Below are 26,724 nucleotides of genomic sequence, written 5' to 3' on the forward strand. Positions count from 1 at the left end.
TATTTATGCCTAAAAGTCACTGCATGGGTAAATAAGAAACAAGCAACACACACACACACACACACACACACATATATATATATATATATATATATATATATCCATGGGCCACTGTAAAGTAATATGGTTCTGTCATAACGTTTTGAATGAAAATCTGCATTTGGATAAGACACCTTTAGTATAGTTTTGATTTTAAGGCATAATAAAGATCAAATGCAAGTACGAGTGGATTTACATTGAAAATTTCAAACGCATCAAGAAAACCATGTGCTAAGGAAATTTCAAACCATTTGGAACGCACAGAGACGAGCTTTTGTGCAAAAATGAACTTAAAGGTGCCTTTAAAAAAGTGTCAAAGTACTTTTGAAAACAAAAAAGCAAACCCCCAATAGGTGGCAGCAAGAGGCCGCTTTATTTGAGTAAAGCATTGAACGATTCATTCAGCCAAAGAAGCCAATAGGATGAACGGACAGTTGAATCAATCCCTGAATCATCGACTCACCCGAGTCTTCTTGGCGAAGGCCTGAATCGTTCGTGCAGGGAAACGTCGCTGTGTATTATTCAGAGATGGCCAACTGTTCTGCTGTTTATTTTATTATACTTATCGCAATGATTTTACTACTACTATCAATAAAATTAATATTAGTAATGATAATATTGCCGGAAGTTGTACAGCGCATGCGTCACGTGTTCATCATCAGCATCCATGACAACCGTCCTGTGGGTGTTGTTTGAATCTCGCTGTGTCGATTGGCATCTGATCTCTGCGTCCTCCGTGACAATTTTTCCAGATTATCGATATTATTGATCGTTGGATACGTCGATTGATCGCCTGCTGTTCCCATCACTCAGGTTTGACCCTTTTTATTACGCTGTGCTTTGTGTTTGTGTTCAGTATGTCTTGTGTTCACTACAGGTTCCAGAGTCGACTCACCTACGACTCGCTCCAGTTTGAAGGCCTCAACATCAGCGCGGGGGAGCTGAAGCGGCAGATCATGAGGAGCAAGAGGCTGAAGTTCTGCCAGCTGAAGATCAGCAACGCCCAGACTGATGAAGGTGAGTTGAGGAAAAGACACTTCAACTGTTCTACGCTAACATTAGATGCGTTACATCAGACACTTCTGGAAGCTGTAAGGTGGTGCTGATGCTGACATGTAGGGATGTTTTGGCTGTTTTAAAAGGCTAATGGCTCTCAAAGTATACCGTGCTCCATAATTATGTGCTGATTCTGATTTTATTTTGCTGTCAGAATACACAGATGATGCTCTCATCCCTAAAAACACGTCGGTCATCATCAGACGGATCCCTGCGGCGGGACTGAAGTCCTCAAACAGAAGATTTGTTGGGTGAGTGCTGTGAAATGAGCACACGCGTCCTCTGTTAGATGTTATATGAAGACTCCTGGTCTGTCCCTGGTGTTTTAGTCACACAAGCTCCTTTGTTTTGCAGACATCAAGCTGGACGCTGGCGTGAACCTTCACCTAGAGCTGATCCTTCACTCCTCTCACTGGAGCAGTTGTTGAAGGTATTGAACAAATGAATAGCACAATAGCAAAACGCAATGTAAAGCACACAATATACGCACACGCACTCAGCTTCTTAGGGAGATTTGAGATTGTTTGAAGGGTTGAGGGTGAAAAAGATTCAAATGTGCAAATGCCTGTGAAACAGACTGAGAATCTGGCTGAGGCAAAGGCGTCAGAGGAGGACAAGCTGAAAGCGGTGATGTACCAGTCCAGCCTGTGCTACTACTCCAGCAGGTGAGCGTTCAGACACTGACAGGTTTGCTTTGTGAGAGATGTCTGAGCTGATTCTCATGGTTCTGATGTTCACTAGTGAGGCCATGAGGCTGCTTGGGATCCCGGGACACCACATTAGGCACTGCCCCACTAATGTGGTAACTGGGTTTTCCAAGCTCACGGTTGCTGTGAACTTGAGCTCTTGTCCTCATCAGTCAGATTGTTTGCTCAGAGTTTGACTGTCACTCCTCAATTCACAGGGCAGCCGCTCCGCGCCGCACAAGCGCATCCGGAAGAGCACAGGGATTCCCCGCAGCTTCCTGTTGGAGGTGGACGACCCAGACCGAAAGGGAGTCATGATAGACGGCAGCGGCAGATACGTCATTCCCATCATAGACGCGTGAGTAAACTGTACTTGGCATAGCCGCATGTTCTAGTGTTTGTCCAAATCTCACATGATGTCTGCTTGTGTGTGTTTGCGCTCGATCTGTTCAGTGAGGCCTATGCTGCTGAGAAGAGAAAGAGGCCGTCCTTCTCCTGCCAGACCGAGCCTTTGCCCTCCTCGTCCTCAGCAGGTGCGGCATCTTCGGTCCGGGACGCCGGAGGGAAACGGTCCCGCTCCCCATCTTCACCAGAGACGCGCGGCGACCAGAAGAGACCACGTCGCTGAGAGACCTTCATCCAAGAGACCTGGAGCCGACGTGTAAATATTGTACATAGTTTATTAATAAAAGATAATAAAGATTATAGCCGCATGAACTGTGTGGACTGGTTAACCTTCACTCCAGCAGTGCAACACACACATACACACACACACACACACACACACACGAATGAATTCATAAACACAATATCATGAAGTTTTGCTTTAATTTAGGAAAAGAGAAACTCTTCTGGGCTAAAATCTGATGGGTTTTTTTCAGCGTTCTTACTTCAGTCTTTAATGTCAGGTGATCCTTCAAATGTCAGTGTAAAGTGTTGAGTACACTATTAGTGCTCAGTCGTGTTTTTCATAGTTACCAGTGCCGATGGAGTTTTTTGAAGCGTCATATTCTGCTGGAAACGTTTCATTTGAATGGTAATGTCCCATAAGCGGAGGTCTTGTGAGTAACTTCACAAGTCGGTCAAAGTCTACACCGGTGACAAGCTCATCTACTCCCAGAACCTGCTACTCTCTACCTACACGCTGTCAGCTGATGTTTCAAAACCTCAACACTCGCATACAGAACAGCCTCAGCGTCTGCACCACTTATCGGCACTAGCTGCAAGTCTACACCCCCTCTGTCCAGAAGTGAGCACAGCCTCTTGGTACCATCCCAGCAAGCATTTTTTTGGGGTGTTTAAAGGTGCCAACTGACCATCAAAAGTAAAAATGACTCATTTTATCTCATCCCAACAGGGAAACCACCAACAATAAAGAATGAGTTACTATCTGGTGTCATGGCTTTGCAATTAAAACAAGTTTAGTTATAATGGAGGTCATTGGGGGCAAAAACAGCCACTTGAACAATATGAACAATACATAAGGGTTAAAAGTCTAATAGACGGCTTGGTTAAAACCAGGCTAAATCTAGGCTGTCAGTGAGTGTGCACCCCTAACCCCGCCTCTCACAGTGACCTCACTAGCTCCGCTGAGTGCTTTGTGTCTCAGATTGCATGCAAGTCTGCAGCCAGATACTGCTGGAAGCTAGTCATCAAATACACAGGAACGAATGACTACACGTGTCAATCTGTCTATTAAACTATCTAATCTGTCTAGTCAGTCTTTTATTATCTTTTATATGCAAAAATATTCATTCATAAAAACATATGTATATATGAACACTGGGTCAAATAGGGTCCGTGCATTTTAAATCTAATAACAAAAATAACCCAATGTTGGTTTTGTCCATATTTAAATGAACGTGTGTAAACGCACGCTTTGATCAAACCTTTTATTCCCCTTGATGATATTGTGCTTTTTTTTCCCCTCAATGCCCTCCAAAGTTTCAATGTTTGGCCGTGTCTGCCATATCTGTTTTGTTTAAAAAAAAAAAAGGAAAAAAAAGGAATGCATCGGTTCCTGCATGTAGAATTCAGAAATCTCATGGCATTGAAAGAAAACTGGCAGCAGTTGAGTGCCGAGGTCAAAGGTCAGATGAGCAGGCATCACACCTGATAAACACCTGGGGCAACTGTACAGTAAAAAAAAAAAAAAACAACAAGATTAAGAAATATTGCTTTAATTTGAGAGAGACAAAAAAAACTCTTCCGTGTTAAAATTTGATGTTCCTCCAGCGTTCTTACGTCAGTCTTTAATGTCAGGTGATCCTTCAAATGTCAGTGTAAATTGTTGAGTGTACCATTAGTGCTCAGTCGTGTTTTTCATAGTTACCAGTGCCGATGGAGTTTTTTTTTTTAGAGCGTCATATTCTGCTGGAAAAGTTTCATTTTAATGGTAATATGCCATGAGCGGAGGTGTATGAGTAACTTCACAAGTTGACCATAGTCTAGAGCGATGACATGCTCATCTACTCCCAGAACCTGGCAGAACGAAATGTTGCAGCTCGTCCGGTCTTCAATGATGAGCCCAAAAGAGGCCACTTCACAGAGCCGGCCCAAGGCTTAAGAGAACTGAGAGGCAGGACAAGATGGCGGGCTGGACTTGGTTAACTTTAGATTTTACACAAATCTCATTGTTTTGTTTTTCACCTAAAATAGTAATTAAAACATCCAAGATGTGTTTTGCCTCATCAAAATGTGGAATTTGATCAGCAAACTACTCATTCTAAGACAACTATGCCTTGGGCTAAATGACTTGGCTTCAAGTACGATGCCACACGATTCAGAAATGAAGGTACAGACTGCACAAACAGATAAACGACATGATGCATCTCATTTCACCACAACTAAAGGCAGCGACAAAAAAAAAGTCAAGCTCTCACGATGATGACATTTCTCATGCAACCCTTTAGCAAGCCTACATAGTATTTATGCCTAAAAGTCACTGCATGGGTAAATAAGAAACAAGCAACACACACACACACACACACACACACATATATATATATATATATATATATATATATATCCATGGGCCACTGTAAAGTAATATGGTTCTGTCATAACGTTTTGAATGAAAATCTGCATTTGGATAAGACACCTTTAGTATAGTTTTGATTTTAAGGCATAATAAAGATCAAATGCAAGTACGAGTGGATTTACATTGAAAATTTCAAACGCATCAAGAAAACCATGTGCTAAGGAAATTTCAAACCATTTGGAACGCACAGAGACGAGCTTTTGTGCAAAAATGAACTTAAAGGTGCCTTTAAAAAAGTGTCAAAGTACTTTTGAAAACAAAAAAGCAAACCCCCAATAGGTGGCAGCAAGAGGCCGCTTTATTTGAGTAAAGCATTGAACGATTCATTCAGCCAAAGAAGCCAATAGGATGAACGGACAGTTGAATCAATCCCTGAATCATCGACTCACCCGAGTCTTCTTGGCGAAGGCCTGAATCGTTCGTGCAGGGAAACGTCGCTGTGTATTATTCAGAGATGGCCAACTGTTCTGCTGTTTATTTTATTATACTTATCGCAATGATTTTACTACTACTATCAATAAAATTAATATTAGTAATGATAATATTGCCGGAAGTTGTACAGCGCATGCGTCACGTGTTCATCATCAGCATCCATGACAACCGTCCTGTGGGTGTTGTTTGAATCTCGCTGTGTCGATTGGCATCTGATCTCTGCGTCCTCCGTGACAATTTTTCCAGATTATCGATATTATTGATCGTTGGATACGTCGATTGATCGCCTGCTGTTCCCATCACTCAGGTTTGACCCTTTTTATTACGCTGTGCTTTGTGTTTGTGTTCAGTATGTCTTGTGTTCACTACAGGTTCCAGAGTCGACTCACCTACGACTCGCTCCAGTTTGAAGGCCTCAACATCAGCGCGGGGGAGCTGAAGCGGCAGATCATGAGGAGCAAGAGGCTGAAGTTCTGCCAGCTGAAGATCAGCAACGCCCAGACTGATGAAGGTGAGTTGAGGAAAAGACACTTCAACTGTTCTACGCTAACATTAGATGCGTTATATCAGACACTTCTGGAAGCTGTAAGGTGGTGCTGATGCTGACATGTAGGGATGTTTTGGCTGTTTTAAAAGGCTAATGGCTCTCAAAGTATACCGTGCTCCATAATTATGTGCTGATTCTGATTTTATTTTGCTGTCAGAATACACAGATGATGCTCTCATCCCTAAAAACACGTCGGTCATCATCAGACGGATCCCTGCGGCGGGACTGAAGTCCTCAAACAGAAGATTTGTTGGGTAAGTGCTGTGAAATGAGCACACGCGTCCTCTGTTAGATGTTATATGAAGACTCCTGGTCTGTCCCTGGTGTTTTAGTCACACAAGCTCCTTTGTTTTGCAGACATCAAGCTGGACGCTGGCGTGAACCTTCACCTAGAGCTGATCCTTCACTCCTCTCACTGGAGCAGTTGTTGAAGGTATTGAACAAATGAATAGCACAATAGCAAAACGCAATGTAAAGCACACAATATACGCACACGCACTCAGCTTCTTAGGGAGATTTGAGATTGTTTGAAGGGTTGAGGGTGAAAAAGATTCAAATGTGCAAATGCCTGTGAAACAGACTGAGAATCTGGCTGAGGCAAAGGCGTCAGAGGAGGACAAGCTGAAAGCGGTGATGTACCAGTCCAGCCTGTGCTACTACTCCAGCAGGTGAGCGTTCAGACACTGACAGGTTTGCTTTGTGAGAGATGTCTGAGCTGATTCTCATGGTTCTGATGTTCACTAGTGAGGCCATGAGGCTGCTTGGGATCCCGGGACACCACATTAGGCACTGCCCCACTAATGTGGTAACTGGGTTTTCCAAGCTCACGGTTGCTGTGAACTTGAGCTCTTGTCCTCATCAGTCAGATTGTTTGCTCAGAGTTTGACTGTCACTCCTCAATTCACAGGGCAGCCGCTCCGCGCCGCACAAGCGCATCCGGAAGAGCACAGGGATTCCCCGCAGCTTCCTGTTGGAGGTGGACGACCCAGACCGAAAGGGAGTCATGATAGACGGCAGCGGCAGATACGTCATTCCCATCATAGACGCGTGAGTAAACTGTACTTGGCATAGCCGCATGTTCTAGTGTTTGTCCAAATCTCACATGATGTCTGCTTGTGTGTGTTTGCGCTCGATCTGTTCAGTGAGGCCTATGCTGCTGAGAAGAGAAAGAGGCCGTCCTTCTCCTGCCAGACCGAGCCTTTGCCCTCCTCGTCCTCAGCAGGTGCGGCATCTTCGGTCCGGGACGCCGGAGGGAAACGGTCCCGCTCCCCATCTTCACCAGAGACGCGCGGCGACCAGAAGAGACCACGTCGCTGAGAGACCTTCATCCAAGAGACCTGGAGCCGACGTGTAAATATTGTACATAGTTTATTAATAAAAGATAATAAAGATTATAGCCGCATGAACTGTGTGGACTGGTTAACCTTCACTCCAGCAGTGCAACACACACACACACACACACACACACACACGAATGAATTCATAAACACAATATCATGAAGTTTTGCTTTAATTTAGGAAAAGAGAAACTCTTCTGGGCTAAAATCTGATGGGTTTTTTTCAGCGTTCTTACTTCAGTCTTTAATGTCAGGTGATCCTTCAAATGTCAGTGTAAAGTGTTGAGTACACTATTAGTGCTCAGTCGTGTTTTTCATAGTTACCAGTGCCGATGGAGTTTTTTGAAGCGTCATATTCTGCTGGAAACGTTTCATTTGAATGGTAATGTCCCATAAGCGGAGGTCTTGTGAGTAACTTCACAAGTCGGTCAAAGTCTACACCGGTGACAAGCTCATCTACTCCCAGAACCTGCTACTCTCTACCTACACGCTGTCAGCTGATGTTTCAAAACCTCAACACTCGCATACAGAACAGCCTCAGCGTCTGCACCACTTATCGGCACTAGCTGCAAGTCTACACCCCCTCTGTCCAGAAGTGAGCACAGCCTCTTGGTACCATCCCAGCAAGCATTTTTTTGGGGTGTTTAAAGGTGCCAACTGACCATCAAAAGTAAAAATGACTCATTTTATCTCATCCCAACAGGGAAACCACCAACAATAAAGAATGAGTTACTATCTGGTGTCATGGCTTTGCAATTAAAACAAGTTTAGTTATAATGGAGGTCATTGGGGGCAAAAACAGCCACTTGAACAATATGAACAATACATAAGGGTTAAAAGTCTAATAGACGGCTTGGTTAAAACCAGGCTAAATCTAGGCTGTCAGTGAGTGTGCACCCCTAACCCCGCCTCTCACAGTGACCTCACTAGCTCCGCTGAGTGCTTTGTGTCTCAGATTGCATGCAAGTCTGCAGCCAGATACTGCTGGAAGCTAGTCATCAAATACACAGGAACGAATGACTACACGTGTCAATCTGTCTATTAAACTATCTAATCTGTCTAGTCAGTCTTTTATTATCTTTTATATGCAAAAATATTCATTCATAAAAACATATGTATATATGAACACTGGGTCAAATAGGGTCCGTGCATTTTAAATCTAATAACAAAAATAACCCAATGTTGGTTTTGTCCATATTTAAATGAACGTGTGTAAACGCACGCTTTGATCAAACCTTTTATTCCCCTTGATGATATTGTGCTTTTTTTTCCCCTCAATGCCCTCCAAAGTTTCAATGTTTGGCCGTGTCTGCCATATCTGTTTTGTTTAAAAAAAAAAAAGGAAAAAAAAGGAATGCATCGGTTCCTGCATGTAGAATTCAGAAATCTCATGGCATTGAAAGAAAACTGGCAGCAGTTGAGTGCCGAGGTCAAAGGTCAGATGAGCAGGCATCACACCTGATAAACACCTGGGGCAACTGTACAGTAAAAAAAAAAAAAAACAACAAGATTAAGAAATATTGCTTTAATTTGAGAGAGACAAAAAAAACTCTTCCGTGTTAAAATTTGATGTTCCTCCAGCGTTCTTACGTCAGTCTTTAATGTCAGGTGATCCTTCAAATGTCAGTGTAAATTGTTGAGTGTACCATTAGTGCTCAGTCGTGTTTTTCATAGTTACCAGTGCCGATGGAGTTTTTTTTTTTAGAGCGTCATATTCTGCTGGAAAAGTTTCATTTTAATGGTAATATGCCATGAGCGGAGGTGTATGAGTAACTTCACAAGTTGACCATAGTCTAGAGCGATGACATGCTCATCTACTCCCAGAACCTGGCAGAACGAAATGTTGCAGCTCGTCCGGTCTTCAATGATGAGCCCAAAAGAGGCCACTTCACAGAGCCGGCCCAAGGCTTAAGAGAACTGAGAGGCAGGACAAGATGGCGGGCTGGACTTGGTTAACTTTAGATTTTACACAAATCTCATTGTTTTGTTTTTCACCTAAAATAGTAATTAAAACATCCAAGATGTGTTTTGCCTCATCAAAATGTGGAATTTGATCAGCAAACTACTCATTCTAAGACAACTATGCCTTGGGCTAAATGACTTGGCTTCAAGTACGATGCCACACGATTCAGAAATGAAGGTACAGACTGCACAAACAGATAAACGACATGATGCATCTCATTTCACCACAACTAAAGGCAGCGACAAAAAAAAAGTCAAGCTCTCACGATGATGACATTTCTCATGCAACCCTTTAGCAAGCCTACATAGTATTTATGCCTAAAAGTCACTGCATGGGTAAATAAGAAACAAGCAACACACACACACACACATATATATATATATATATATATATATATATATATATATATATATATATATATATATATATCCATGGGCCACTGTAAAGTAATATGGTTCTGTCATAACGTTTTGAATGAAAATCTGCATTTGGATAAGACACCTTTAGTATAGTTTTGATTTTAAGGCATAATAAAGATCAAATGCAAGTACGAGTGGATTTACATTGAAAATTTCAAACGCATCAAGAAAACCATGTGCTAAGGAAATTTCAAACCATTTGGAACGCACAGAGACGAGCTTTTGTGCAAAAATGAACTTAAAGGTGCCTTTAAAAAAGTGTCAAAGTACTTTTGAAAACAAAAAAGCAAACCCCCAATAGGTGGCAGCAAGAGGCCGCTTTATTTGAGTAAAGCATTGAACGATTCATTCAGCCAAAGAAGCCAATAGGATGAACGGACAGTTGAATCAATCCCTGAATCATCGACTCACCCGAGTCTTCTTGGCGAAGGCCTGAATCGTTCGTGCAGGGAAACGTCGCTGTGTATTATTCAGAGATGGCCAACTGTTCTGCTGTTTATTTTATTATACTTATCGCAATGATTTTACTACTACTATCAATAAAATTAATATTAGTAATGATAATATTGCCGGAAGTTGTACAGCGCATGCGTCACGTGTTCATCATCAGCATCCATGACAACCGTCCTGTGGGTGTTGTTTGAATCTCGCTGTGTCGATTGGCATCTGATCTCTGCGTCCTCCGTGACAATTTTTCCAGATTATCGATATTATTGATCGTTGGATACGTCGATTGATCGCCTGCTGTTCCCATCACTCAGGTTTGACCCTTTTTATTACGCTGTGCTTTGTGTTTGTGTTCAGTATGTCTTGTGTTCACTACAGGTTCCAGAGTCGACTCACCTACGACTCGCTCCAGTTTGAAGGCCTCAACATCAGCGCGGGGGAGCTGAAGCGGCAGATCATGAGGAGCAAGAGGCTGAAGTTCTGCCAGCTGAAGATCAGCAACGCCCAGACTGATGAAGGTGAGTTGAGGAAAAGACACTTCAACTGTTCTACGCTAACATTAGATGCGTTATATCAGACACTTCTGGAAGCTGTAAGGTGGTGCTGATGCTGACATGTAGGGATGTTTTGGCTGTTTTAAAAGGCTAATGGCTCTCAAAGTATACCGTGCTCCATAATTATGTGCTGATTCTGATTTTATTTTGCTGTCAGAATACACAGATGATGCTCTCATCCCTAAAAACACGTCGGTCATCATCAGACGGATCCCTGCGGCGGGACTGAAGTCCTCAAACAGAAGATTTGTTGGGTAAGTGCTGTGAAATGAGCACACGCGTCCTCTGTTAGATGTTATATGAAGACTCCTGGTCTGTCCCTGGTGTTTTAGTCACACAAGCTCCTTTGTTTTGCAGACATCAAGCTGGACGCTGGCGTGAACCTTCACCTAGAGCTGATCCTTCACTCCTCTCACTGGAGCAGTTGTTGAAGGTATTGAACAAATGAATAGCACAATAGCAAAACGCAATGTAAAGCACACAATATACGCACACGCACTCAGCTTCTTAGGGAGATTTGAGATTGTTTGAAGGGTTGAGGGTGAAAAAGATTCAAATGTGCAAATGCCTGTGAAACAGACTGAGAATCTGGCTGAGGCAAAGGCGTCAGAGGAGGACAAGCTGAAAGCGGTGATGTACCAGTCCAGCCTGTGCTACTACTCCAGCAGGTGAGCGTTCAGACACTGACAGGTTTGCTTTGTGAGAGATGTCTGAGCTGATTCTCATGGTTCTGATGTTCACTAGTGAGGCCATGAGGCTGCTTGGGATCCCGGGACACCACATTAGGCACTGCCCCACTAATGTGGTAACTGGGTTTTCCAAGCTCACGGTTGCTGTGAACTTGAGCTCTTGTCCTCATCAGTCAGATTGTTTGCTCAGAGTTTGACTGTCACTCCTCAATTCACAGGGCAGCCGCTCCGCGCCGCACAAGCGCATCCGGAAGAGCACAGGGATTCCCCGCAGCTTCCTGTTGGAGGTGGACGACCCAGACCGAAAGGGAGTCATGATAGACGGCAGCGGCCGATACGTCATTCCCATCATAGACGCGTGAGTAAACTGTACTTGGCATAGCCGCATGTTCTAGTGTTTGTCCAAATCTCACATGATGTCTGCTTGTGTGTGTTTGCGCTCGATCTGTTCAGTGAGGCCTATGCTGCTGAGAAGAGAAAGAGGCCGTCCTTCTCCTGCCAGACCGAGCCTTTGCCCTCCTCGTCCTCAGCAGGTGCGGCATCTTCGGTCCGGGACGCCGGAGGGAAACGGTCCCGCTCCCCATCTTCACCAGAGACGCGCGGCGACCAGAAGAGACCACGTCGCTGAGAGACCTTCATCCAAGAGACCTGGAGCCGACGTGTAAATATTGTACATAGTTTATTAATAAAAGATAATAAAGATTATAGCCGCATGAACTGTGTGGACTGGTTAACCTTCACTCCAGCAGTGCAACAAACACACACACATACAGGCATACATGGTTTATGAGGTCAATGTGACTTTTTGGTGGTTTACGGGGACATACCTTTGCCAACATCCTACGAACATAAAACTTGTGCCAAAATTTTTTATTTGAGCTACAAAAGGCAAACAACGCTTAAAAACAGCAATTTTAGTTTCACAACACACTCAAATTAACTATGTGACATTTCACAGGCTTATGGGGACAGACAAAATCATGGTTTACAAGGTCTGTTTACATGTTACACACAAACCTAGCCCCTTCATGGTTTAAAAGGACTGATTAACACATTTTACATATCACACTATTCTGCTATTGCAGTAAGGGTGACAACAGAACAGACTCTGGCTTTCCTCAGCTAGACACCTGCTAAACCCATCTCAGTTGCTAAGGTTCTGCCTGTCACTTCTTAAATGACAAAATACTATTTTGCTTAAAATACACTTTTGATTTAACAATTCTGTAGGCTTATTGTGTTGTATCAGTTAAACAATCTGTTTAATGTACTGTTGAACAATAACCTGAAAAAGACAGCATTTTAACATTAAAGTATGAAGAGTTAATTGTTTAAGGGCCTTTGCTCTTATTTTATAGGACAGTAGATATTTTGAAAGGCAACTTCAGATAAAAAAAGAACATAATTGGCAAAGAACCTTCAACCATGAACAACCAGAAGCACAACTGTACGATAACATAGTCATTATTTTATTCTTTTACTTGGCCAGAACACAAATGTTCCCCTCTGTGAACTCTGTGTGGAGTTTGCATGTTCTCTGTGTTGGAGTGGGTTTCCTCCAGGTGCTCCGGTTTCCCCCACAGTCCAAAGACAAGCGGTACAGGGGATTGAATACACTAAATTGTCCGTAGTGTGTGTGTATGAGTGTGTATGGATGTTTTCCAGTGATGGGTTGCAGCTGGAAGAACAACCGCAACGTAAAACATATTCTGGATAAGTTGGTGGTTCATTTCACTGTGGAAACCCCTGATAAATAAAGGGGTTAAGCCGAAAAGAAAATGAATGAATGAATGATTACAGCTTATAAACAAACTAATGGTATTTTAAGATTTAATTAAGTCGTTCAACAGATTATTCTTTTTCAAATTTAAATATTTATACTAGAACACAACATGGTAGTGCACTAGAATACTGTCAAATACAAAACATTGCCACTCAATGACAGAAATAAAAAAATAAACTTTTTTTATTTTACTTTTGAAGTCCAGGAAAACAGCAGGGGAACTAAACATGTATATACATTTTATTATGAAATGCATCAACTATTATCGCTCTGACAAGAACAAAAAATAGATGGATAAAAATAGATAAAAAGATAGATAAAAAGAAAAAAAGATAAAACTAGACATAAAAGTTTGATTCCACAAATTGAATGATACATACAGAATGATATGAACACAAAACAGATTAAAAACTAAATTTCGTAATGTGACAGTAATATAATGTGTTATAATGTGACTAATTAATATCATACACATTTTCACTTTTTTGTCACAGTGACAATATTTGACCATTTTCAAACATGTAAATAAAAAACAAAAAACATGTCTTTTTGCTACTCAACACTGTTGTAAATGTTTAGTCTGAGGGACTGCATTTGTGGGTTATGTATTTTTGTGTGATGGGTATTGCCCAGGCTCATGAAGCAGACGTGGACCTGGACTGTGGAGCAGTACCAGACTGTGGAGTAGTGGCAGACATGGGTTGAGAAGCAGAGGCAAACTGTAGAGCAATGTAGAGACTACCCTAGAGTGATGATGGACTGTGAAGCACTGGCATGGAACAGAAGTGGGTTTGAAAATGGTTAAATATTGTCACTCTGTGACAAGGAAAAAAAATGAAAATGTGTATAATAATAATCAGTCTTTTGAACTCATTACAGCCTTCACGTCTGCTTTTGTCCATGGTCTTCTCATGTAGGTTGTTCTGCCAGTGCTAGAGCCTGAAAGCAAACAAGATGATTAACTGTTAGCATCACTGACTTTTAATAGATCATATCAACTGTTCATCAATATCGTTTAAAAGTCTCTTTCTTGGAAAAAAGGTTAATCCTTAGGTGTGCACTTACACCATGGTTATACATCACACAACTACATGATTTAACAGCAACATATGCGAGTATAACTTTCAGTAGCTGCTTTGAATCATTGTGGACTATTGAAAGTGATATGACCTTTCCATGTAAAGACTTTTCTTAATTTTAAAAAAAGGCAATCAATAATTTCATAATATTCCCTATTATATTTTTCCACTGGAGAAAGTCTTCCGTTTTTTAGTTTAGCTGAATAATAAAAAGGTAAAAACTGCAAAGGTCAATATTATGAGCACAAAAAATAAAATAAAAATATATAAAATTATAAAAATTAAAATTTATTTTTTGATTTTTTTGTCAGCCAGATATCGCAGAGCCCTATTTAAAAATGGCCAGATACAAAAGAGAAAGTGATAAATGGAAGACATTGACGAGAAATGTAGCATAGGAAAAAGCATTTGTGCATTTGCGCTACAAGCACTGCGATAGAAAGTCTGAACGTGTATTGAGTGCTGCTGGAAACATTGCGACTCCAACTAGGTCTGCTTAATCCAGACAATGTGTCAGCATGTTAGCTTTTCTGTCAAATAATTTACCAAAAACAGTGGAGAGTTAGTAGCCTACGCTGTTTTTTCCTCAACATCTCATTTATATTGTTATCAATAGGCTAATATTTTTTGTTCTTCTTTTTATTATTATCATTATTATTATTAGTTACTATTTATATTATCACTGATACTGAAAAGTGTTATTTAGGCTATTTGTGAAGTTCTTAAAAATGTAACATTTAATTATTATACAGGAGGGGGGAACCAGTGAATATTGTCCTCACCACTTAAAAAAATGTGTAAATAAAAACAAAACAAAAAAACTAAAAATAAAGGATAAAAGGAAAAGCATGCTCTTCATCATTTTTCATAATCTGATTTGTACATGCTGCTGTGTGTGTGCACTTAGGCTAGACGAGCAGAGTACACACATCTAAAGTTATCTTACTGTGAGCGTTTTAATGGTCAAATAGGTGTCAAAATGCTGTGTTCAGTGATCATTTATTCATTTATAAGATGCTTAAAGCACAGTTTGTTTCATATTTTTATTCTATTGTACATATTTCCCTTTGCTCATTTACAGGGAGGAAAATAACTGCATATATACAGTTGAAATCCGAATTATTAGCCCTCCTGAATTATTAGCAACCATTTTCCACCAATTTCTGTTTAATGGAAAGAAGATTTTTTTTCAACCCATTTCTAAACATAATAGTTTTAATAACTAATTTTTTATAACTGATTTCATTCATCTTTGTTATGATGACAGCACATACTTTACTATATATTTTTCAAAGTACAAGCATTCAGATTAAAGTACAATTCAAAGGCTTAATTAGGATAATTGGGCAAGTCATTAATATTGACCTTAAAATAGGTTTCAAAATATTTAAACCTGCTTTTATTCTAGCCAAAATAAAACAAATAAGACTTCCTCCAGAAGAAAAAAAATATTATAGAAAATACTGTAAAAAAAATCCTGAATTTGTTAAACATCCTTTTGGAAATATTTATTAAAAAAATATAAATAAAAAATTCACAGGAGCGCTAATAATTTTGACTTCAGCTGAAAAATCGTTTTGAATAATCTTGTTTGCAATTATGACAAAAATAATCGTGATTATGATTTTTCCCATAATAGAGCAGCCCTTACTGTATGTGTAATGTAGCCTACAGTAGATTATGTGATGTGATCAATTAAAAAATACATTTTCTTTTTTCTTAGTAATAAACATGCTTTTACACTATACTGTATGCTTTAGAAAAGATACAATAGATGGTGAGAAGTATAGCCCCAGGCTGCAAAAATTAAACAAATATAAGAATGAAGTTGTTTAGCCTTTATAGCGCCCTATTAAATTGTGTTGGGGTAAAAAGAATGTTTACATTTCTTTGACTATCATGGCGATGTTATTACCTCAAATCTTAAACGTGCGCACATTGCAAGAAATGAAAATCGCGTCACAGCACACACTACAAAATATTAAGGTTATCGAGTCAATGAAACACATCACCTGATTGCAGTATAACTTGCTTTATCAATAATTATTATTATTTATTATAGGCCAGGTTACAAATATTTGAAAATCTGTCACTACATGCCAAACACTCAAAATAGGTTCCCTTTTGCATAGCTATTAGTGGCAGTTATGAATTAAATAAATGGGCATATCGGCACGTAAGGTGAGTCGCCTATTATTTATCGTCTGTTTATTTTTCTCTGTTCATTTCTTTCACATGCATGCAGAGTGAACAGTCTGTGCTGTTTCTGCTTGTTTAATAGAGCGCCTCCTCTTATAGCCGGCCTATTTCGGTATAAAGGACAAAAAATTTTTTTTTTATATACTGTATGCTATTCTATCCCCTATATTAAACACAGCAAATGTATAATTAAATATTAGAAACATAAATATTTTAAGTTTCTAAAAGCACATTTTAATGTTTAAGCATTGTTTATTGGCCGTCGGCGTCGATGATGTGCACCTCTCAAAAAATGTAACTACAAGTCGCAACGACACAGAGCGCAAGGTCGTGATTTGTTTGATGGTCGTGATTGGTCGGCTTGGCAGCGCTGACAAGTCTGGGGGCGGGACCAAGAGCCGTGCGAGTGGTGCGAGCCCAATAGAGCGATTGTTTACACGTGTGGAGTCCCATGAAGGAGCTCTGGATAGAAAGTTTTGTTTTGTGTTTATCTCATAGTTAAAGTTGTTCCACGTCCGCCGGTTCCAGCCTCAAAATGAGCGAGTTTGAGTCACTTGCATGTTCAGGAAGCGTTTAGAAAAAACAAAACAACAGCGAAGAAACTCAACACAGAGGAACATTAACACCTCACTGCCAACTAGCGTTTTGAAAGTGTTAATGCAGACCAACAGAGACATTGCGCAGAAGTAAAATAAACAGCTACGCGGGTTGCATGTGCCGTGGGTTACGCCGATCATAACGCAGAAGTATAAACCAGGCTCTATAAACTTTAATTTCATAAGTGCATACAATATAATATTAATAATAATAAGACAATTAGCATGTTTATCAGGGTAGACGACATGCAGTGAGTGGATAATTCCATATGTGCAATATGTACATTTAAATCTCTCCATTTTGCTGTAATGGCTGTGCTGTGTTTGACTGGCAATAGCTTTTAGATTATAACCCGCGACCCACTTATTAATATGCAGCCTTTTTTGATTACATGGGGCCAGTTGCACCAGCAGTGTGTAAGTTAAAATGAAGCCTAGTTGTGACTTAAAGGGACACTAATTTACAATGTACGCACTACTAAATATTTCTGTGTTGCAGCATTTCACTCAGTTTAAACCTAACGCTGTGTTCCAACTAAAAATTTACCGCAGCCTCCCCCCATGTATAATGGTAGAAAAGAGATGACGGTGAGATTAGTTTACATCGAGGAGCTTGCGATGATCTCCCTCTATTCACAGCCTTATTTTCTTCCTAAATCTCGCATTTCTTTCGGTTTGTGAATGAAGAGTTTAATTTTGTTTCAAGAAATGTTTTGTGTTAACATACATTTCTTTATGACTGGGTTTTTTCTCCCTGCTATTTTTTCTTTAACGTGTAGAATATTTAAAAAATCAAGTTTTATGTTTTGATAACTTTGTGTAATTTGTGTGCATTCACAGCAAATTTTCAAAGAACAGTTATATGTAGATGCATTAGTTGCAGAATTCTAAATCAGTTTAACGATTGAAACACTTTTTATTTGATATTAGGTGATTTAATGCAACTATGTATGGCTTTACGGAGAGCTTATGACCTTACTAACTACGGTTTGCCTTAAGAGCATGTGGTGCAACCGAAGTAAAAACAACTTTAGTTATAAACATGCCAGTAGTTACTATTATTATTATTATTATTACTACTACTTCTATTATTATTAGGCAATTTTCTGAAGCAACCCCTGTAACCAATTTAGTGCTTTTGGGTTGTTGTTGTTTTCGGTTAAAGCGCAATGCCCCATTAACACCTCAGACAGGCTGCTTCATTAATAGCCAAACATTTTGTTTGAGATGAGGGCAGGGGTATATCTTGAGTATATTTCACAAGCAAGGTTGACACAAAATCCCCGGTTATATACCTTTTACCTATAGGCCAACTTCTGGTAATGTAGGCTTATATAGGCTGTTTCTATTCACAGCAACTTATGGACTGAACTACGTGTTAATTAAAATTTCTATATTAGGCTCGTAGCAATTGATATTGGGAGTCATGGAATATTGTTTGCATTTATTTTGCATATTGTTTGCAATATCCTACTTTAATAATAATAATAATAATTAATATTATATTAAAAAGTTTTTTCTATTTCTAAATAAATAGCCTACTGTAAATTAGGCCTACAACCATTAATGATTTATATATGAAATTAGAAATGAAATTCTTAATAATATTTGTAAAGGAAACAAATATAGGTCTTATATGTGCCGTTATATATATTTCAATTAATATGGAATATAAGTGCATGTTTTCACCAAAACTATGATAGATTTTTTTTTTAAATGTGTGATTGTGTAAAACAATATACTTTGCAAATAAAATAATGTTTTTTTTTTTCTCTCTCTCTAAAGAAATTGTTACCACCTCGTTTAGAGCATCATTATGGGCATTTTACGTTATAACTAATGTGGGTCAAACAATAGATCTGTGACAGAGAAACTACAGGTTTTGGGACACACTCGTCACTACATCGTTCTTTTCCCAAACGACACATTGTACTATGATATTTCTGCCGCGAGTTACGTTGTTGTTTGGGAAACCCAGCCCTGGTGCAGAGCCAGAGGAAGAAGCGTGCTGCGCTTGTGGAGCAGATAAGAAGCAAGAGAAACTTCTAGACCAGGGGAGAGTTTCCCAAACAACGACATATATCTGAATGAAGGGGTAATCTACTGTATTTTAGCCTAATTATTATTTCTAATGTTTACACACTGTGAAATAGGCTAATCCAATCTTAAAAAAACACACACACTAAATCATTTTTTGTGAATTGTTTTTATTCCAAGCTAAATAACATTTTAGAAAATGTTGCATATCAAGCTGTTGGTATCTCCTCGCGGTTGAAATTGGCTGTTATGCGAAAAAAAACAAAAACAAATATTAGCTCGCAGGCTAGTTGCTTTTTAGATTTAATTTAAGCCTATATTCAGCTGACAGCGCACACTCAGCCGCGATACAGAGAGAAAAAGTAAATAATAGATTCTTTAATGTAAACGACTAAGAAAAACTTCGGCTATATACTCGGGAGAGGACGTAATGAGATCTAGACTGGCTGTAAAATATATACACCAATAGTAATAGTTAATCAACGCATTTTATTTAAAAAAAATCTACTCATTTTAATATTGCGATTTTTACATTTTTTAGAGAATGTCTGTTTTTATTAACTTTTCTGTCATTTATTTCAAATTTGTCATTATTTTATTAATTTGATGATGTTAATATTTTACATAGGCTATTTTATATACACATCTAAAATCATTCAAATTAAGGTTGTGACGATGAGGAAATTTCCCCACCGGTTAATCGACATGTGACAACACCGGTAATACCGGTATCATAGTGGGGGTCGGGGTTTCCTCTTTTCTTTCTGCTTTTAAATAGCTTATAAATGCATATAATACTTTCACTTTCAGTTTTGCGGGAATTGCCAATTCGGCGTAAATTGTTTGAATGGACGAATGTGATGAATGTTAGAATGTTTTTAAAACGAATAAGAAAATAAAATAGCAAGATAAGTAATTAAATTGCACAAAGTTTAAATAAGATTAAACGAATGAACAAGAAACAAATATAAAAGAAAAGCTTTCAAAATGACATTACAAAAATGACAGGTTGACACAGTCTTTAAAAAAAAATAAAAAATAAAACATTGTAAATTGGCATTTATTAACAGTGAGGTTTACTTGTTCTTTGCGAGGAATCCTGGCCAATATGTTGACCATCTCTGGCTTAAGATGGGATCTTGTGGGGCTCACTATGTTCCCCATCGTGCTGAACACACCCTCAGATGAGCAGCTTGTTGCACGTAAAGATACTTTTTGGTTACATTTGCTAACAGGGGGAACATGTTTGGTTGTCTTTTGTTGTCCTACCTGACTTCAATAGAGTGGAGGAACTATGACGTCAATTTGTATGCAAAAACCCGGAAGCGAGTTAGCATTTTAGCACTTCCGGTTCCCTCGTCCCAAAGTCAATGGGTTTTTTGAATGGGGTTTCAGTAAAATCGCTCAAATAAGGTCCGTGGCTAACACCAACTCAATATACTTTCACGTTTTGTTCTACGACATAAAACACATCAGTTACAGCACACTCTTCAACTTTTAAATCGATTATGCTTCTTTAAAAAGACGGTTGCTATCAAGTTGCTAAATGAGACTACAGGCTGCGTCGGGGGCATTATACGTCATCGAGCTGATCTGGTCTGGAGCGCAGCTCGCTTGGGCGTTTGGATTAGTCTGTGATTTAAGTATTTTCAGAATAGTATTTTATAGTTTGTTGTATTATTCTAATTGAGAATTCAGATTGTGTGTAGATAATTCCTTCACATGTAAAGGCTGTCGAGACAGATTCATTTGTTGATCATTCATTTTAATTAAACGATAATATGAAGATACTGCTCAGTTTCTTTCCTGCTCTCAGTAATGCAAACGTGTGAATAAATGTGTAAAAATACATGCATGTTAACTGTCATTTTAACGTGATCAAGTGATTTCTCGTCTTTTTTTCTTCATCAACACATTTAACTCTGTCATAACTGCAATATTTACACTCCTCCATAAAACGTATAGCAGATGTGACTGTATTGGGCTGTTTTTCGCTGTACTTCGTGACACAAAAGGAATATTGAATGTTATTCTGTGTCCATGATGATGAAACCTGCAGGCATTTGATAGACTTGTTCCTCCTCACGCCGTCGTCTGTTAAGGTAAGCGGGCTGTGTGCACGCGAGCGATACACTTATTTAAATATGTCTCATAATAATACTATATAGGCACATTTATACACATTTTTTAAACTTTTAGAACAACCGCAAAGCAAAACATGTATTTCCCACGTAAAAACGATCCAAAAGGCACAAAGGTCTATGTGTGTTTGCGTATTTATTAGTTTATAATATATAGCGTGGATTACAATATAATATACTGAGAGATTAACTCTTTGTCATGGACGTTATTTCTAAAAATAAGCTTGATAAGTCGTCTGTAGTAGGGTGGGGCTGACGTCACTGACGAGCGCCCCGAGGGCGCTGTAGTCCGTTTATAGCCTTATGTTAGCTTTTTAAGTCTTGCGTTTGCATTTAAGATCCAAAAGTGCTCAATGTTATATTTTCGTGTGACAATTATCCGGCTGAACAAAACGTGTAAGTGTAATGAACAGTGTTTGAACACAGAGCGTATTATTCGCAATCTTCGAAAACCCTATGGGAAAATCCTATAGGGATTTTCACGAGGGAACCAGTTTTATGCTAGCAGCCGATTAGCCTACAAAGTGACGTCATAGTTCCTAGTTCCTCCACTCTATTTCTTAATGTATTATTTAGCCTATTGCATTATATATTAATAGCTTAGTCCTTATGAACAATCCGTTTATAATATAGCCTTATTAACGAATTTATAGGCTAGTGAAGAATAAACCGAATATGAAATATGATCCTTGCATAATGATCACAACTAAACAAGCTAGCACTCATTTTATATATAAACTTTAAATAAAAAAGAAAGAAATGTTAAGAAATTAAACATTGTGTAAAAAATCTAAAGACAGGCTAAATAAAAGTAATTTTATTTAACAGGCTAAAAAAATAATCAACATGTAAATGTATAAATATTTCGATAAGTATTGTTATGGAATATTTATAACTATATGATCTTGCTTTTTTTGGTTATATCCATACAAGCTTTGAGCTCTCTTACAAGCACAGTTGACAGGCGCAGGTGTCTTATGTCACTGTCAGTGGCGGATTACACACAGCATACCCTGGCAAGATGTTTTATTTGTTGCCGATTGGCGTGTTGTTCCTTTTTTAAAACACCTTTTGTTTTTAAAATCCCTCAAGGTAATGTTGTCTATCGAGTTATATAATCTCCCTCGGAGATATTGTAGTTCAGTAACATGCTTCGCAGCATATAACCGTGAAGCTTAAATAGGCTGAGCATATTTTTATTAATTTTAAGACACATTAATACAAACTAGCCACCGTTTGATTTTTTTTCGTTTACGTATATTTTTATCAATCGAAAAATGCAATGAATAGTTTAATTTGGTTTTCATTTTATTAGAATTAATATAATTAATAGGCTACACAACTCCTATTGGCTCGAATTGCGTTTTGACAGATAAGGCGTGACTTTCTGGCTCAAAGATATTTGTGCCTGTTAATTTCAGCGCTGTATTTTGAAAGATTTCGCAAAGGCTTCAGCTGTTCTACCTGTCAGCTGGTACCAGCCTCAGTTTTGCGACTTGACCTGTGTGGCGTTTCGATGTCTGAATGATAGCGAGAGAGAGATGAGATCAGACCTCAGATTCGATGTGTTGCCGCACTTCACAGTTACTTTATAGCAATTTTTAATATTGGCTCACCTAAATTAACTTTTCATTTATTAAAAGCCGAAATATTTCCAGACAGATGAAGCAACTTTCGGTTTTTAAAGACAGCGGCCTCAGTGATAAAAGACGCGCGCACACAGGTTACATTCTTGTAGGCATATTCATCTTTTATTTTTTTACATGAAATGCATAAAGTGCAAAAAAGAAGAGCTGAACTTCGGAAAAAGTGCTCACTTCAGTTGCCGTGATGATTGCTTTGTTTCTCTGCAGTTGGCTTGTCGATGGCGCGGCATTGCTACATCATTCTTGTTATAATAAAAATAAGATATTTATTATTAAACACTGTGAGATGATGGTCGCGTGATTTTTAAAATGAGAGTATGCCTTGCATATTTATTCTCACGTGATAAATGAAATATGACGCATTACTATGTTCAGATTTTAATTATAAAGCATGCTCTGGCCTTAAGTAAATTATTACGAATTCTATTTTCCATTTAATTAAAATAAATATTTAATAAAAAAATAAATAAATAAAACGAATACTTAGAAAAAACAAATGTGAGGACGGTGTCACGGTAAAAACGTGATGTCACCGGTGTTGCGTCTTAAAACCGGTATCACCGTCAACACCGTCTATCGTGGCAAGCCTAATTTGCTTTTTTAACTTGTGAGAGAAAAGCGAATTTTACCTGTCAGTGGCTGCACATTGCTCCTAAATAGCATAAAGCATTTCTTTCTTTTGTAACATTCTTTTTTTTTTTTTTTTACTTTAACCCATTAAAAGAAAAAGTGTCATAATAAATACAATTATTATTAAAAATGCAATTAAGTTTTGTCTGTCGCATAGTTAACTATGTGATGTGGGTAAATGGTGTTTCAATGCTGCAAGTCCTATATTTCAAACCTGCGGGAAGCACTGTAATTGATCGTTTTTTTTACCCAATAAGGTGGTGTAATAAATACATTACAATTTTTAATTAAAAGTTATTCACATTAAATAATAATAATAAAAAACATTGGTTTAAAGAATGTTAAAAACGCAGGATTATGTTTTAAATAACTCCAAATCGAGGCATTCATTTTAGGCCTCTACAAACTACAAAACGTCAATGCAAATTAATGCAATACTATATGTAAAAACAAACTATTATATACTATAGTGGCCTATAAAAAATGGTCAATATTGCCTTATTTCTCGTCTCGCTCAGCACATGTGCATTGAATCGCAAGTGACAGATACAGAGGAAATTAATAAAAATAATATAGGCTAGATTTAAAATAATATAGCCCACCTAGCAGTTTTCTTTAAAATTATAATAGGCCTGTATATAAAAATGGACTGAAAATTCTTGTAGGCCTTTTGTGATGTTCAGTTATAAAAATGCTTATCTGTACATTTGTAAAACTGTCCTGTTTAGGCTATACTGCTTCTGCTTTTGAAAAGGAAAAAAATAGTCTGGGCTATACTTTGAATTAATCAAAAACAGTTATAGGTTCAGTTTGAAATTTAACTTGATAAACAGTTAATAATGGCACCTGATGTTCAAAGAAACATCAATGGGGCGTCGATTAGGGATGTTCGGTTCTGGGTTTTTTGGATGAGACTCTTAACTCCTAATTTTGGAGTCGGTGGAATACATATGCATTCACTTAAAATAGTGCAAGGATTAAATATGCTGTCTCATATCGCACTTTACACAATGCTACTACGTCAATTCCAACATTGTGTTGTTCTCTGGTCAGATAAAACCAGCAGTAAATCATTTCCAGCCAAAATAAAATAGTTATCAACCTAAACTTTTTTACAGCATATTTTAATTGTCTAGTTTAACTAGTTTAGTTTAACTTAGAAAATTACAATGCAATCTTGGAGACATAAAGTTAAAACATAATTTTAATATCAAAATGTTTAATGGAAAGATGAGTGGCAGTTCATTAACAAATAATCCCAACTGAGCCCAAACAATGTTAAAAACTATATAGAATAGTCTAATTATTTAGTATAGTCTAAGTATCTAAATACTTTACAGAGAGAATAAAATAATCTGTGGTTGTTCATTTCTTTGTTTATTGATCGGTTGAAGTGTCAAAAAATAAAGTAGCTAGCTTCTTCATTTGATTTAATGACCAATTAAATATTAAACCACATACATGAAATATTTAACTTAAATAATTCATTCATAAACAAACCTAAAATAATAAATAAAAGCAGTGTGACAGAGCAGTATATGCTTTAAGGCACAGTCTCTCTTATAAATGTGGTTTTCTTTAAAGTGTACTTTTAAATAGCTCATTAGTTTACTCTTAAATATTACTGTTTGTTTGTGCAATTTGTTAATTATTGTAATTTAATAAAGGTGTGTTAATGAGACGGCGGAAGAAAAGGAGTGACTCAGACCTAGTTTTTGAACATTTTACCTTGACTATATTTTTATTTAAAAATCCTCTTTTGGAAGTTTTTGCGTTCCCTCGCAGATGTTTTGCGTTCTCGCAAAACTGTTTTTCCACAAACACTTCCTGTTCACTTCATACATGTCAACCCTCCTGTTTTACCAGGATTCTCCCAAGCCTTCCGTTTTTGCTGTGATTCTCCCATATTTCTCTTTCTTTCCATTAAAGCTGTGGGTCGATCATCGCTCTTCATATGCAACCTGTGAATTAGCGAATGCATGTATACGGATGTGCTAGGTATGATAAACTGATCCCAGATCAGCTTCTATACACACCATTTAAAGCGACACCTCTGTTATCAAACAAGTGATGAGCAGCAAATGAATCTCTCATTTTCTTTTATTTCATATCAGAGGTGTCAATTTAAGAATGCACAGATCTATAATGAAAGTATTCCATTACTTAAGTAACTGTTTGTGCTCATTTAAGAGAAAATGAGTTGTGTTTAAAATAAAACACACAGGACGAACATGTTTACATATTGTTAAGTATATTTGTCTGTTTAAACACAGATCTGAATCCTGCACTTTAGCTCCTCTTTAAATGGCATGTACAGAAGTTGATCTGGGATCAGTTTATCATTCCCTGATTCAGAGGTTGCATATGAAGGGCGATGATCAACCCACAGCTTTTAATGGAAAGAAAGTAAATGCAGACATTTTTATATTTGTTTCAGAATGCTTTCAAAAATAAAAATATATGAGAAATATGGGAAAATACTTAACAATAGTATGATAGAGGGATAGAATGGTAAAATACAGGAGGGTTGACAGGTATGAAGTGAACAGGAAGTGTGGATAACGCAAAACATCTTTGTGAGGGAACAAAAACTTAAAAATATATATATATATATATATTCCTATCACTGTTTTTTTTTCTACCATCCTTTTTTTTTCTCCCACTCAGTTTTTTTTTCTTCCACCCAATTTTTTTCTTCACCATCACGTCCCTTCCGAGTCTCCGTACTAATGCCTTAAAATGTAACTTAATAAATTTTTTTTAATGACATTTGATTGTAACATTTAACTTTTTCCTAACACTGATTTTGGTTGGTTAAGGTTTTGTGAAGCGTGATTCAGTAATGCTGATTTTACTATATTTATTTACCGGTTATAGAATAGTCTAACCGTGGATTGGCTTGCATGTATGGGCATAGTTTGACGTCTTTACCTAAAACTTTAAACCTTTATAGGCCTATTATAGGCCCATATAAGGATAATAAAATTTGATATAAAGCACTCGTTTGGCAATGAACCATGATCTGTCTGCGTTGATAAATGGTATAAAATCAATAATAGCAAAACTGCATATCATTATTACTATAAAAAAGTATATTACTGCCTTGAGTCAGTAACTTAGGCAGTAATGCAAAGTAATAATTAATGTGAATAAATAGCCTAAATGAAAGGAACAAGAGGGACCAAAATTAGTCATGGGATTAAAATGCCTCCTCAGTTATGATATCCTGGCGCCGGGCCTGCTACCCTCGCAAGTATATTATAAACATACGGGAAGTAGGGCTATGCAATTAATCGAAAATTCGATTTTGATTATGGCTTCAAACGAATATGAAAATCATTAATCGAGATAAAACGATTGTTGCATCATATATCGTCCTCTTTTCAGTTGTACACATTTGTTGC

At 38.0% G+C, this 26,724-nt stretch overlaps 3 protein-coding genes and 1 long non-coding RNA gene across 8 annotated transcripts in view; 3 read left to right on the plus strand and 1 right to left on the minus strand.

Annotated features, from left to right (window-relative positions):
- The first annotated feature begins 495 nt into the window (after nt 1-495).
- Nucleotides 496-3,922, plus strand: LOC141375689 (E3 ubiquitin-protein ligase RBBP6-like). Of its 2 annotated transcripts, XM_073910553.1 has the most exons (7): nt 496-1,056; nt 1,250-1,346; nt 1,450-1,525; nt 1,672-1,760; nt 1,837-1,897; nt 2,000-2,139; nt 2,235-2,496. In XM_073910553.1, the coding sequence occupies exons 1-7, from the start codon at nt 897-899 to the stop codon at nt 2,407-2,409; spliced, it is 798 nt and encodes a 265-aa protein (XP_073766654.1). In that variant the 5' UTR covers nt 496-896; the 3' UTR covers nt 2,410-2,496. The 2 variants fall into 2 exon arrangements, with proteins under 2 accessions (XP_073766654.1, XP_073766655.1); XM_073910554.1 differs by lacking the exon at nt 1,837-1,897 and having other exon boundaries at nt 2,235-3,922.
- A 1,281-nt stretch (nt 3,923-5,203) lies between these two features.
- Nucleotides 5,204-8,618, plus strand: LOC141375695 (E3 ubiquitin-protein ligase RBBP6-like). 2 transcript variants are annotated; one of them, XM_073910567.1, is made up of 7 exons: nt 5,204-5,764; nt 5,958-6,054; nt 6,158-6,233; nt 6,380-6,468; nt 6,545-6,605; nt 6,708-6,847; nt 6,943-8,618. In XM_073910567.1, the coding sequence occupies exons 1-7, from the start codon at nt 5,605-5,607 to the stop codon at nt 7,115-7,117; spliced, it is 798 nt and encodes a 265-aa protein (XP_073766668.1). In that variant the 5' UTR covers nt 5,204-5,604; the 3' UTR covers nt 7,118-8,618. The 2 variants fall into 2 exon arrangements, with proteins under 2 accessions (XP_073766668.1, XP_073766669.1); XM_073910568.1 differs by lacking the exon at nt 6,545-6,605 and having other exon boundaries at nt 6,943-7,210.
- Nucleotides 8,619-9,509: 891 nt separating this feature from the next.
- Nucleotides 9,510-11,920, plus strand: LOC141375684 (E3 ubiquitin-protein ligase RBBP6-like). 2 transcript variants are annotated; one of them, XM_073910539.1, is made up of 7 exons: nt 9,534-10,484; nt 10,678-10,774; nt 10,878-10,953; nt 11,100-11,188; nt 11,265-11,325; nt 11,428-11,567; nt 11,663-11,920. In XM_073910539.1, the coding sequence occupies exons 1-7, from the start codon at nt 10,325-10,327 to the stop codon at nt 11,835-11,837; spliced, it is 798 nt and encodes a 265-aa protein (XP_073766640.1). In that variant the 5' UTR covers nt 9,534-10,324; the 3' UTR covers nt 11,838-11,920. The 2 variants fall into 2 exon arrangements, with proteins under 2 accessions (XP_073766641.1, XP_073766640.1); XM_073910540.1 differs by lacking the exon at nt 11,265-11,325 and having other exon boundaries at nt 9,510-10,484.
- A 1,298-nt stretch (nt 11,921-13,218) lies between these two features.
- LOC141375772 (uncharacterized) overlaps nt 13,219-26,724 on the minus strand; it is a 52,120-nt gene continuing 38,614 nt past the window's right edge. For both annotated transcript variants that reach the window (XR_012384556.1, XR_012384557.1), the window contains exons 15-16: nt 13,870-13,931; nt 13,219-13,761 (exon numbers count right to left, since the gene is read on the minus strand). This is a non-coding gene — a long non-coding RNA (uncharacterized lncRNA). The remainder of the gene's footprint in view (nt 13,762-13,869; nt 13,932-26,724) is intronic.

The sequence above is a fragment of the Danio rerio genome, chromosome 8, assembly GCF_049306965.1.
Source record: "Danio rerio strain Tuebingen ecotype United States chromosome 8, GRCz12tu, whole genome shotgun sequence".
NCBI lineage: Eukaryota > Metazoa > Chordata > Actinopteri > Cypriniformes > Danionidae > Danio > Danio rerio.